Source organism: Sorex araneus, chromosome X (genome assembly GCF_027595985.1).
Source record: "Sorex araneus isolate mSorAra2 chromosome X, mSorAra2.pri, whole genome shotgun sequence".
In the NCBI taxonomy this organism is placed as follows: Eukaryota; Metazoa; Chordata; class Mammalia; order Eulipotyphla; family Soricidae; genus Sorex; species Sorex araneus.
The window spans coordinates 318880637-318892855 of NC_073313.1; the positions used below are offsets into that span (position 1 = coordinate 318880637).

General features: G+C 37.9%; 1 protein-coding gene across 8 annotated transcripts in view; it reads right to left on the reverse strand.

Annotated features, from left to right (window-relative positions):
• CCDC88A (coiled-coil domain containing 88A) overlaps positions 1-12219 on the reverse strand; it is a 140099-nt gene that overhangs the window by 64746 nt on the left and 63134 nt on the right. For all 8 annotated transcript variants that reach the window (XM_055119705.1, XM_055119703.1, XM_055119704.1 and 5 more), the window contains exons 9-12: positions 8327-8408; positions 4021-4179; positions 1866-2012; positions 697-841 (exon numbers count right to left, since the gene is read on the reverse strand). In XM_055119705.1, coding sequence (XP_054975680.1) covers positions 697-841; positions 1866-2012; positions 4021-4179; positions 8327-8408 — 533 coding nt within the window. The remainder of the gene's footprint in view (positions 1-696; positions 842-1865; positions 2013-4020; positions 4180-8326; positions 8409-12219) is intronic.

Consider the following 12219-nt stretch of genomic DNA (forward strand, 5'->3'; position numbering starts at 1 on the left):
CTCGGAGGAAGGAATACATGTGGAATAATGTGCTAATGGGTAACAGAAATTATTAAATCAGATGAATATAAGTAAGTGTAACATGCCTGAATCTAATAGCAACAGAATATGTTAGTATCAGCATATGTACACCTTCCAACGTTTTATTTACTATTTAAAGTAAAAGAACATGCTGACCAGTCAAGAGAACTTTATTGCTTCACCAGTAGTTAGCTATACTTCTATAAATTCATCAGTAAAATGGTATTCCAGCTTTTGTCATAGTAATAAAAATAGTGTCCGAATACAGCAAACCTGTTAATACAGGGTTACAGGAGATAGTTCAAAATGCAAGAGTTCACACTGCACTTAGGAGTTACTTCTGTCAATGCTTGGGGGACCATATAGAATGCCAGGGATCAAACTTTGGTCGGCTGTACCCAGGAGCCCCTGCTTTAATCCCTGGAACCAGCAAGTAAGTGATACAAGGAATTGCCACCAAGCACAGTGCTGAGAGTATTAGACTCAAAAAATCAGTTGTAATATATGTGGAGATACAAACCAGAAATATGAAAAATAACACCAATCTATAATATCATATCTAGAAAGACAGCTGAGATATCTCTAGCTGAGGAAAACAAAGAGCTACACTAAAATATACAGACATTTAAGCATAAATGCAGCGAGATTTATTAATTTAAATAAAACACGGAGTACCTTCAGAAAGTTCACTAGTTCTGGATATCTGTTCCAGCTCCCAGCCAAGATGTAAGGATTCATCCATACTTTGCTTCTGTGCCATTTCCAAAGTCATGTTTTCTTCCATTAGTTCCTCAATCTTTTTCCTATCCATATCACGTTCCTTTTTTTGTGGCAGGCAATAGGGATATAATATAAAGGTAAGTCACAGTAAAACTTCCCCCAAAATTTTTATTCTATCGTATTTATCAGAAATTGAATAATCTGAGGATAATTTTTTTTTTCTTTTTGGGTCACACCCGGTGATGCTCAGAGGTTACTCCTGGCTCTACGCTCAGGAATTACTCCTGGTGGTGCTCAGGGGACCATATCGGATGCTGGGAATCAAACCCGGGTCGGCCTCGTGCAAGGCAAGTGTCCTACCCACTGTAGTATTGCTCCAGCCCCTCTGAGGATAAATTTTAGCTGAAATTTCACTTTAGAGACAAGAATTGGTAATTACTAATATTTGTTATACTGATCAAGTATCTGACATATTTTCATTTTAATATTCTTTAAAAACAGAAGCCACACCCACTGATGTTCAGAAAGACTGGGGTTATTCAGGAGATATCCAACTAGTAGTGAGTACTTGATGGCTTAGTACTTAGTACATGGGGCAGTAATGGAGGCCGCCAGGGCCAAGCCTGTGGTGCTAAGAGGCCATCAGGGCTATACCCAATGGGATTTCTTTGGGAGCCAGGTAGGGAATTAAACTTGGATTCTATAAGCTATAAAGTGCTTTATCATTGCAAGCCATATCCATGGCCATGAATACTCTTAGGGATATCCTTTTAAAATGATCTCTAAGGATACTGAAAATTCTTCAGTCAATATGCTGGTATTTCTGACCCAATGCTAAATTTTAGAATTAGTTTTTTTCTAAAGGTAGAAAATACAATAATTGCATTATTAACACCATTGACACAACAAAATTAGTAGCATAATTAATAACTATTAATAATACCCCTTTGTGGTGAAAGCTGAAATTTTACAGTACTAATAATTATATAAAATTGGAAACATGTAATCTAGTTATCGCTTTATTAAAGCTTCAAGATAGTCAGTTTTGTCATTAGAAAGAAATTTTTAAAATCTTAGAAATTTTCCTCAGAGGTCACGTAACTAATGTACCTTATGAGACTTACCATCTCCATATCATGCAGTTTAGCCTTTAGTTGTAAATTCTCTTTTTCTAATTCATGCAATTTATCAGAACGGGCTCGAGTTCCATCTAACTGATCTTCCAACATGGTTTTTGTTTCTAACAAAACTTGATTGTCTTCTTTTAATTCCTATAGATTTCAAATAGGCTTTATTTGTTACAAACATGTTAACATCTTAATTTTTCCAAGCCTAAAATAAAAATTCTCTACTGTGAAATAAGGTATTGTGCTATATTTATTAACAATTATTGTAAGAATAAAGTTAACGAGTAATAGATATAGCTGATATTGGTCTGTATTGTGAATGTGGGCTATGGAAAAACAAAGAAATAGCTGATGTCTTTTTTTTTTTTTAAGTTTTTTGCTTTTTGGTTCACACCCAGCGATGCTCAGGGGTTGCTCCTGGCTCTGCACTCAGGAATTACTCATGTCAGTGCTTTGGGGACCATATGGGATGCCGGGGATTAAACCCAGGTCAGCTGCATGCAAGGCAAACGCCCTCCCTGCTGTGCTATCACTCCAGCCTCACCCGATGTCTGTTTTGGTTTCTTTTTTTTTTTTTTTTTTTTTGCTTTTTGGGTCACACCTGGCTCTGCACAGGGGTTACTCCTGGCTCTGCACTTAGGAATTACTCCTGGCGGTGCTCGGGGTACCATATGGGATGCTGGGGATCGAACCCGGGTCGGCCGCGTGCAAGGCAAACGCCCTACCTGCTGTGCTATCGCTCCAGCCTCCAATTGGTTTCCTTTTCTACCCCACACTTTTATGCAAACAAAATATACAGCACTAAAATTTCACATGAAATTATGGAGGGTATATGTATATTTTTTCTTGGTGTTTGGGTCATACCTGGTGATGCTCAGAGGTTACTACTGGCTCTGCACTAAGGAATTAGTCCTGTCAGTGCTTGGGGGACATATAGAATGCCAGGGATCATGAACGTTGATCAACTGCATGCAAGGCAAGCACCCTACCTACTGTACTACGGCTCTGGCCCCAAGTGGGGGAGTATATTTAAATTCCTTAGCTACTAAGATAAGAACAAAGTAGTAGCCCCAAGCTATTTAAAACAAAATCTCTAGAGAATCAAGGCAGAATTTTATTTACTAAAATAGATTTATGTATTTCTATTTACACTGTAACTTAAAAGCAAAAGACTTTAAACATAAATACCAAGATTTAGACAAAGACAAAAAAACAAAGATCTATCAATAATCTGTTTATATGGATCTTTTGGGGGGCCACAGCAAAGTGGACTTTGACAAAGCATACTCCTAGCTTATCACTTCCTTCAGTGCTTAGGGGGACCAAGTGGTACTGGGGACTGAACTCAGGATCTCTTTTTTTGGGGGGGGTCACACCTGGTGATGCTCAGGGGTTACTCCTGGCTCTGCACTCAGGAATTACCTCTGGCGGTGCTCAGGGGACCATATGGGATGTTGGGAATCGAACCCGGGTCGGCCGCGTACAAGGCAAACGCCCTACCCGCTGTGCTATTGCTCCAGCCCCCTGAACTCAGGATCTCTTGTGTAAAGGATATACTCCAGACATTTCAGTCACATCCTTAGTCTCCAATAAATGTTTTATATTTTGAGAAAATCTTAAAATTATTACCTATTTGGGAAGTTTGTGTATTTTCAGGTACCACAACAGTGCTCACATGGCACTCCTGGTAGTGCTTGGGTGAACATGGACTGACAGGATTGAATGCTGGGCCTCTAGAATGCACAGTATGCATTCCACCTCTGAAATGATATCCCTGGCCCTTCCAATGCTCTGAAGATCTAGTTCACAAATCTTTGTTGGGAACCTATGCATATCAGCCATGCTCCTCAGCTCTTTAAACTATCTCCAAACTCCCAATTTTTTTTTTAATGCATGCCCATATATTTACATACCAGGGAATGATTTTGTGATTTTGAAAATCTGCCCTATCTAATAAGACAAAATAATAGAACTCTTATAGAACTCTTCAGAGTTCAATAAAATTAATAATTCTCAAAAATATATTTTAAATCATAAAATATCTGAAGGTATATCTAATCAATAATTCTAGTAAGTTCATTATAACTGAATTTTGAAAAAAACTAATATTTTAAAAATTATATTTTAAATTTTTTTAAATTACACAACATACCTCAACTCTTGCCTTATAAAATTCAATATCATGCAGTCTCTCTTTATATCTGCTGACTTCACTTTCAAGCTTATCAACTCTGACGGCCTTCTCTCGAAGTGCATCTAATTCATCTCGGTACATTCTTGCAGATCGGGCATCCGAGAGCAAATTCATGTTCTAAATATAAATAAATGAATATTAATGTAGCTTCCATTTTCAAATTCCTTGATTGCACAACTTGGTAAGTTTACTAAAAAAATCAATGAACTATATATTAGATGAACTGTGACTAATATGGTATATAAATTATACTTCAATTATTTTTCAAGTGGTAATATATAAAGCCTTTTTAAAAACAGGAATAAAAATATTATTTATTTAGATTTCTGGACAACACTGGCTATATTCAGGGCTTACTCCTGGCTCTGCATTAAGGGATCACTCCTGGTGGTGTTCAGGGGACCACATGGGTATTGGGGACAGAATCCAGATTATTGGCTACATGCAACACAAGCACCATGCCTGCTGTACTACCTCCCCAGCCCCAAAGAATTTTAAAAAATTATATTATATTCTTGCCAAACTCAGCAGTGAAGAATCCTGGCCGGTGGGCACCACAACACTGGAGAATGCTCCAGAACCCAAACTGAGCCAATAACACTGGGGTGCCCCCAGATGGAGCAGGTGCAGTCTCCTCGCCTTCTCCAGATGGAATCCTGGCAACCAGGAGCTTCTACAAACATAGCTCTGGTGTTGGGACCAGGACTATTTCCCCAAACCTCGAAGTTATTCAAGACCTTTCCTGATATATAAAAAAACACTTAGGAACGGCTCCTCCGCCCCTGAATGGCGTGATCCCAGAGGCACACAAACCTCGACCTTTTCTACTTTGCGTCAGCATGGCAACCGCCACCTTCCAGAGCCAATTAGGCAGAGAGGTAGGAGCTTGCAGTGATGGGGCAACGAGGGAAATCTCCCAATGGGGGGTGAGAACCAGCCCTGCTCCCCACCCAGACGAGACCCCAAGCGGCCGCCCATGAACAGCTCCTCACTCCTGAACAGCCATGATCCCAGAGGCACACAAACCAATCTCAGAACAAAGCAGCTGGCAGAAATACCTCTGGACTTAATTATTAAAATACCAGAATTCCAAAGCCACGCGGCCACTTCAGTGACAGTGTGACATCATATGCTCTTCATTATCAGCAAGAGAAAAGAAATTATCTAATGATGCCTTTTCGGTAGGTCTGATTGTTGGGGGAAAATTCCAAATAATAATAGTGGGTTTTCTTGCGGCCACTATTGTGGCCACACGACCTCATATCTCTTCATTCTCAGCAATGGAAAACAAATTATCAAATGTTTCCTTTCCAGCAGGCCTGACTTTGGTGGGGGGAAACTCCAAACAATAATAGTGAGTTTTTTGTTGAAATATTGAATGTAATCAAAGTAAAGTGAAATTTATCAGCTACACAGGCAGGGTCAGGAGCTGGGGGTGAGGGGATGGGGGGAGGTTTACTGTGGTTCTTGGTGGTGGAATATGTGCGCTGGTGAAGGGATGGGTTTTTTTTTTAATTTATTCTTTTACTGAATCACCATGTGGAAAGTTACAAAGCTTTCAGGCTTAAGCCTCAGTTGCACAATGCTCAAACACCCATCCCTTCATTCGAGCATTGTATAACTGAGACTTAAACCTGAAAGCTTTGTAACTTTCCACATCGTGATTCAATTAAAAAAAAATAAAAAATAATAGTGGGTTTTATGTCAAAAAATTAAAAATTAAAAAACTAGAAAAAATTATATATACACACAAATATACAAATTATGCTCATATACTAAATTTTTATAAAATATTCTCTATCAGGAATGTAAAAATATTTAGGATATTTTAGAATAAGTTTTCCTCCTTTTAATATGTTTTTGGATCACACCCAGCAGGGCTGGAGAATTGCTCTTGGCAGTGCATGGGGGACCATATGCAGAGATCAAACCCATCTTTCCTATATGCAAAGTATGCACTCAGCTTTTTGAACTATATCCAGCACAATGAATTACATATTTAATGCTTGAAACTTTATTTAAATACTGATTTATAAAGTTGTTCCTAATACAGTTGTTTCAGGTAATCAATGTTCCAACACCAATCCAACCATCAGTGTGACCTTCCCTCACCAATGCTGCCAGTTTCCCAGCATCCCCTAAACTGCCTCCTTAGCAGGTGTAAAATAATTTACTTTATATTGCTTATTACAACATATATCTCACAATAGTGTTACTAAAGCCACTGTCTGAGGATTTACTATGCTGACAGGTGCTGAGCTTTCTTAGTTACGTTTTCGCTCACTAAGCTTAGTGAATTTCTACACAACTTTCCCATCTAATTTGTTGTGCTCCTACTGAGGGCTGCCAGTATGGGTGAAATCTGGAGATGTTGCGCAGCCATGCATAAGGCTGCTCAATCCAGGAGCTGTGGAACTGGGGTGATTAGCAGCTTGACATCTCTCTGAGAATAGTCATGGAGCTGGACCTTTTTGTATGCTGGAGGCAGTCAGGTGTGAATGGGGACCTGGGCCTTCTGGCAAGGCAGGGACTACTGGGATGGGGCCTGCACCCATCCCAAGAAAGCTCCAGAGATTTTGGCCCAGAGACTAGGTCTACCAGGCATGACAGTTGTAGCATCTCACCTTCAGTAATTTATAATTTGAAGCCGAAACTTTAGCTTTAAAATATATGATAGCAAATAATACATTGCTTTCTGGTTAGAGAAATAATGGTTCTGTTACATTATGTGATAATATCAAACTCTTGGGATTATAGTTGGTGTTTTGCGGGCCATACCCAGCAGTGCTCAGGGATTATTCCTGGCTCTGCACTCAGGAACCACTTATGGAGGTATTCAGGGGATGATCCAGGGTACCAGGGATTGAACCTGCATTGGTCACATGCAAGGCTAGTGCCCTACCTGCTGTACTATTGCTTTAGTCTTTGATTCCTGATCAACTTAACTAGTAGATCAATGAAAGGGTCTGAGGATTCACTGCTTTTTGGAATATGTGGCATCAGAGATTACCTGATCTACTCTGGCAATAACTGGGGACCTCCAGGGCTATACCCTACAATGGTCAGGGGTCAATGTGCTCACTGTCATTGTTACTGTCATCCCGCTGCTCATCAATTTGCTCAAGTAGGCACCAGTAACGTCTTCATTGTGAGACTTCTTGTTACTGTTTTTGGCATATTGAATATGCCACGGGTAGCTTGCCAGGCTCTGCCGTGCAGGCGGGATACTCTTGGTAGCTTGCCGGGCTCTCAAGAGGGGTGGAGGCATCGAACCTGGGTCAGCCGCATGCAAGGCAAATGCCCTACCTGCTGTGCTATCACTCCAGCCTGTCAATGTGGTATCAGTGTCTAAAAGGGTTCAGTTACAACAGGGCAGGAATCTTAACTTCTGTACTCTCTCTCAATTAATTTTTAAGAGTGGTAGAATTTTGAGAACAAAATATTGAGAACAACTATTTTAGAACTCTCCCACCAAGAAGTGAGCAACATCCACAACATATCTAGAAATAAAAATTGTAGCCCTATATAAGATTTATCAAAGAAAATCCAATGTACGGTCCTGTAAGTGGCAGGTTAGGGTGAGTAAAGGAAAAAACAACTGTCCACCCTCAAACTAATCCCTACCATTTATGGGCAAATGAAAACCTCATGTGCATCTCCAAATAAAAACAAAATGGAGATTAAAAGAAGTAAATTCCTAAATCATTCACATATAAGATGAAAAACATGAAGATTTATTAAAATGAAACTCAATTTTAGAAAGAGTTGGGTAGTAGCTCAGTCACAGAGTGACTGCCTTGCATCTGCACATCTGTGAGGCCCTAATTCAATCCCAGATGGAAGATTTTCTCATTTTTAATACTAAAAAGGTGAAAATTTAAAAAGCATTATGAACATAAAGCAACACCAGAGAGTAAACACCCAAGGAGAAACACATGCAGCACCAATTTATGGCAAAGTTGTTTTAGTTTCCAAATCCACATAAACCTTATTTTTGTTTTTAAAATGTTGAAACTATCCCAGTCCTAAAAGGTTACTTTGAATCAGCAAAACTTGCATGGCACTGATCTAAAAGAAATGCCTAAGGACGTTGATTTCTAGTTTTTGACTTTAGCATTTTTCAAGAAAGACACCCTGGAAAAGTTGTTGTATCTTTTAAAGCCTCAGTAGCTCAATTATTTACTAACAGGTTATAATTCTGTGGAAATTATATTTCCATTTCCAATTGTCTTTACTCATAATAATAACAGTTCTGGGTACAAACCTCTTGTTGCAGCCTTTTCAATTCTATCTCCATTTGCTCAAGTTCCTGTTTACAGTCCAGTAACTGTTCAGTTTTTTCTTCCCTTAAATGCAAAAAAAATGTTAAAGAATAAGACTACTTTTGAAAACTATGGCCTTCTGCGTTAATACAAGTATTATTAAATACCTAGCATATTATTCATAACCCCAGCCAAGAAGAAAAAGACAAAGAAATGACTATTAGGACTTCATATATTTATGTGATCAACCGACCATCCTGCCCATACTTCCTCAAAGTTTAACTGACTGACATGCTCATAATGAATACAGTTTCTCTCTCTTCACCTTCTACCTGTAATCCCACTCTTTCCCTCTTCCTCCTTTCATTTATCAAAAACAAACAAGCAGCAAATGACTTGACACAAAATAATGTTTGGGTTTGAGATACAGTCCTCCAGGCTATTGTCAACATTTACACTGTAGCACTGTAGCTCTGTAGCACTGTAGTCCAGTCCCTTCCTGTTCAAGTGGGCACTAGTAACATCTCCATTGTGAGACCTGTTATTACTGTTTCTGGCATATCAAATATGCCACAGGTAGCTTTCCAGGCTCTGCCCAACAGGCGGGATACTCTGTAGTTTGCCAGGCAACATTTACAAATAATTAAAATTATTTTTTTGTAGCCTGCAAACATCTTCAATTTTTTTCAATATATTTTTCTCTTTACACTGCTTTACTTCTAACTCCCAGTTTTTACCTCACCCTAAGAGTGAGGACAAGCTCCTCAAAGTAATATCTACTACAAGGATTATGTGTTCACCTTATATTCTTTAATAATATCTTAAATTTTCATTATAAAAATTTTTGTTTACATTGCCTTATACCATTTATATTTCACTAAACCATAATTGTCAATGAAGAAATAATACCTTTATAGAGGAAGCATTTTTAAGTGAATTTCATTGTTCATCAAAGTGAACAGTGTTTATAAACACAAAACCTTGTTCTATATATGTTAAGAAAACAAGAGAAGAGAGTTTCAATAAAGAAAGATAAATATAAGAAAACATCAATCAGAAATTGTTGATATGTATGCAAGTTTTGTGACTGAAACCTCCAGGCTCTTACAGAGTAAGGGAAGGGGTACATCCCCCCAGTTCCCTTTTCTTCTGGAAGACTGGCAGTCATACCCATGAACTGCCTCTGGCACCAAATAAGCTCATTAACTGGCCATGATCCAGAGATAGATAAATAAATAAATAAATCTCAAAAGAGATCAATAAGTTGTAGAGATGCTTCTAGACCCCATACCAGGCTGTCATTCAGGGTACCCAAAGTCCAATTAAAAATTTAACTTCAACTGGATTACCCCGTTCAAAAAATTTGAGTATGCAACTGCATTTGCAGCCGTGCAACATCTCAAACTCTATGCTACTGATGAACCAGGAGTAGCACAAGACATTGGATGGGATGTAAAATAGAAGGCAACCTATCTTGATTAATAAAATATAAACACAGAAGACTTAACAGTTAATATCATGCTAGTAAATCTCTTCTACAAGGGCTTAATGGCTCCCTGGCTCCAACAATATTCACTAAATATTTTTGATCATGTTTAGTGAATTATAACAAGCAATATAAAATAAATTATGAAGGGCCTGCTAGAGGAGCTGGTTTGAAGGGTGGTGGGAAGGTACACTGGTAGTGAGATTGGTCTTGGATTATTGAATAATGAATCATGAACAACCTTATAAAAATAAATAAATAAATATTTTTAAAATTACCTTAAAAAAACAAACTGCTGATCTGAAGACAACAATTTCATTCCCTGAAGAATAACTAAAAACCACAACAGAAGGAAGATGCAGCAGAATGACAAAAGCAGGGAAATCAGTGTACTAAAAGACAAGATGCATGAAAGCATCCAAAATCAGAAAGAAACACTCCTGTGTTCCTTTTCATAATAGCCGAAATCTGGAAACAACCTAAATGTCCAAGAACAGATGACTGTATAAGCTATAATACATCTACACAGTGTAATACTAGTTGGCCATAAGAAAAGATGAAAGTCAAGCAATTTGCTGCTACAGGGGTATATCTAGAGAGTATCATGTTAAGTGAAATCAGTCAGAGAGAGGAACAGACTCAGAGTGATCTCTCTCAACGTATAAGATATAGAGAAACTTCCTAGGGGAATACCAAATGGCTAAAGACAATAGAAATTAGGAGCAGGATAACTAGCTTTTAGTGGAAAGTTTTCCATTTGGACAACGATGAAGATAGGGAATAATTAAGAAAGGGAACACTAGGACAATCAAAATGTGTCTGCCATAGAGGCAGTGCTGGGAGGCAGGAGGGAAACTGGGTACATTGTTGAAGAGTAGTGGGTTCTAGTGAAGAGATCGGTGCTGAACACTATATGCCTAAAACTCCATCACAAATATGTTTTGTAACTTTGTAATACACAGTGAATCAATAAAAAATACATTTTATTTTAATAAAAAATAAAGTTTAAAAAGACAAAGAAAGAATAATAAAAAAGTGAAGAAAATGTCAGATCCATGATACAGGCCTGAAATCATATAACATACAAATAATATGGACCTCAGAAGGAAAGTAAAGACTAGGCAAGAAGTTTTGACAAGAAAATTTTTAGCTGAAAACCTCTTCAAGATGAAGATCAACCAAGTCTACCAGATTCAGGAATCTCAGAGTTTCAATAAGAATAAGTTCAAATAAAAAATGCCAAGAAACATAATTAAGCTTGCAAGAGCCAAAGACATATTCTAAGAGCAACAGGAGCAAATTTCAAAATTACTTATAAGGGATACTCAAAAAAATCACAGCAGGTCTTTCAAATGAAATCAAACATAAGTTAAAAGGGAATTATATGATATAGCCAGCACTCTGAACACAATAGGTATCCAAATAAAGATACTGCACCCAGCTAAAATTATTATTCAAATTCAATGGTGCAATACAAAACTTACTGACAAACTATAATTAAAGGAACTCTTGGTCATTATACTAGTGTTGCAAGATGTACTAAGTGGTCTAATATAAAAGACTAACAAAACAAAGACTAACTACTCAGAAGTTCAGAATCCCACAAAAAGATAACACTAAATTCCATTATTCCAGTAATTTCATTTAACTTTAATGGTCTGAACTCACCAATCAAAAGATACAGATTTACCTGAGGAATCAACTTAACAAAGGCAAAAAGACCTACTTGGTGAAAATTACCAATCACTTCTAAAAGAGATAAAAGAAGACCCCAAAAAATGGAAACATACTCTATGTTCATGATTTGGAAGAATTAACATGTGTAAGACCCAAGTTTCAATACCCAGCCCCACAAAATGATTTGCACACTAAGTCATCAGTCACAAGTTGGTCATATTAACACATGAATAAAATTTTCTAACTCCCATAATCAAAAACACCTCAACTGGTCCCCACCGTTTTATTTTATTTCAGGCTGTGCCCCTCTTTTTTTTTTAATTCTTTTATTGATTCACCATGTGGAAAGTTACAAAGCTTTCAGGTTAAAGTCTCAGTTATACAATGCTCAAACACCCATCCCTTCACCAGTTGTGCCCCTCTTTATCCTACTGAACTTCTTTCCTTAGCTCAGAGTACACAATTGAGTACCCCAGGTCCTTGAAGGCATTGCTTTTATAAGAAAAAAATTATTGGGATTAAGTCCAAGAATAACCCAATGGCAAAGTGACTGCCTCACAGTATGAAGCCATGAATTCAATTCCAACATTATCCTACGTAGATGCACAATAGAAAGCTATCTTGGAAGCTCTGCTCTTTAGAATCACTGGTGCTTCAACCAAGTATGCTTCCTGTATTGAGCACCACAAACAATTAAGTGAAATCCGGGAGCGTCACAATGAAGTGTGTGTA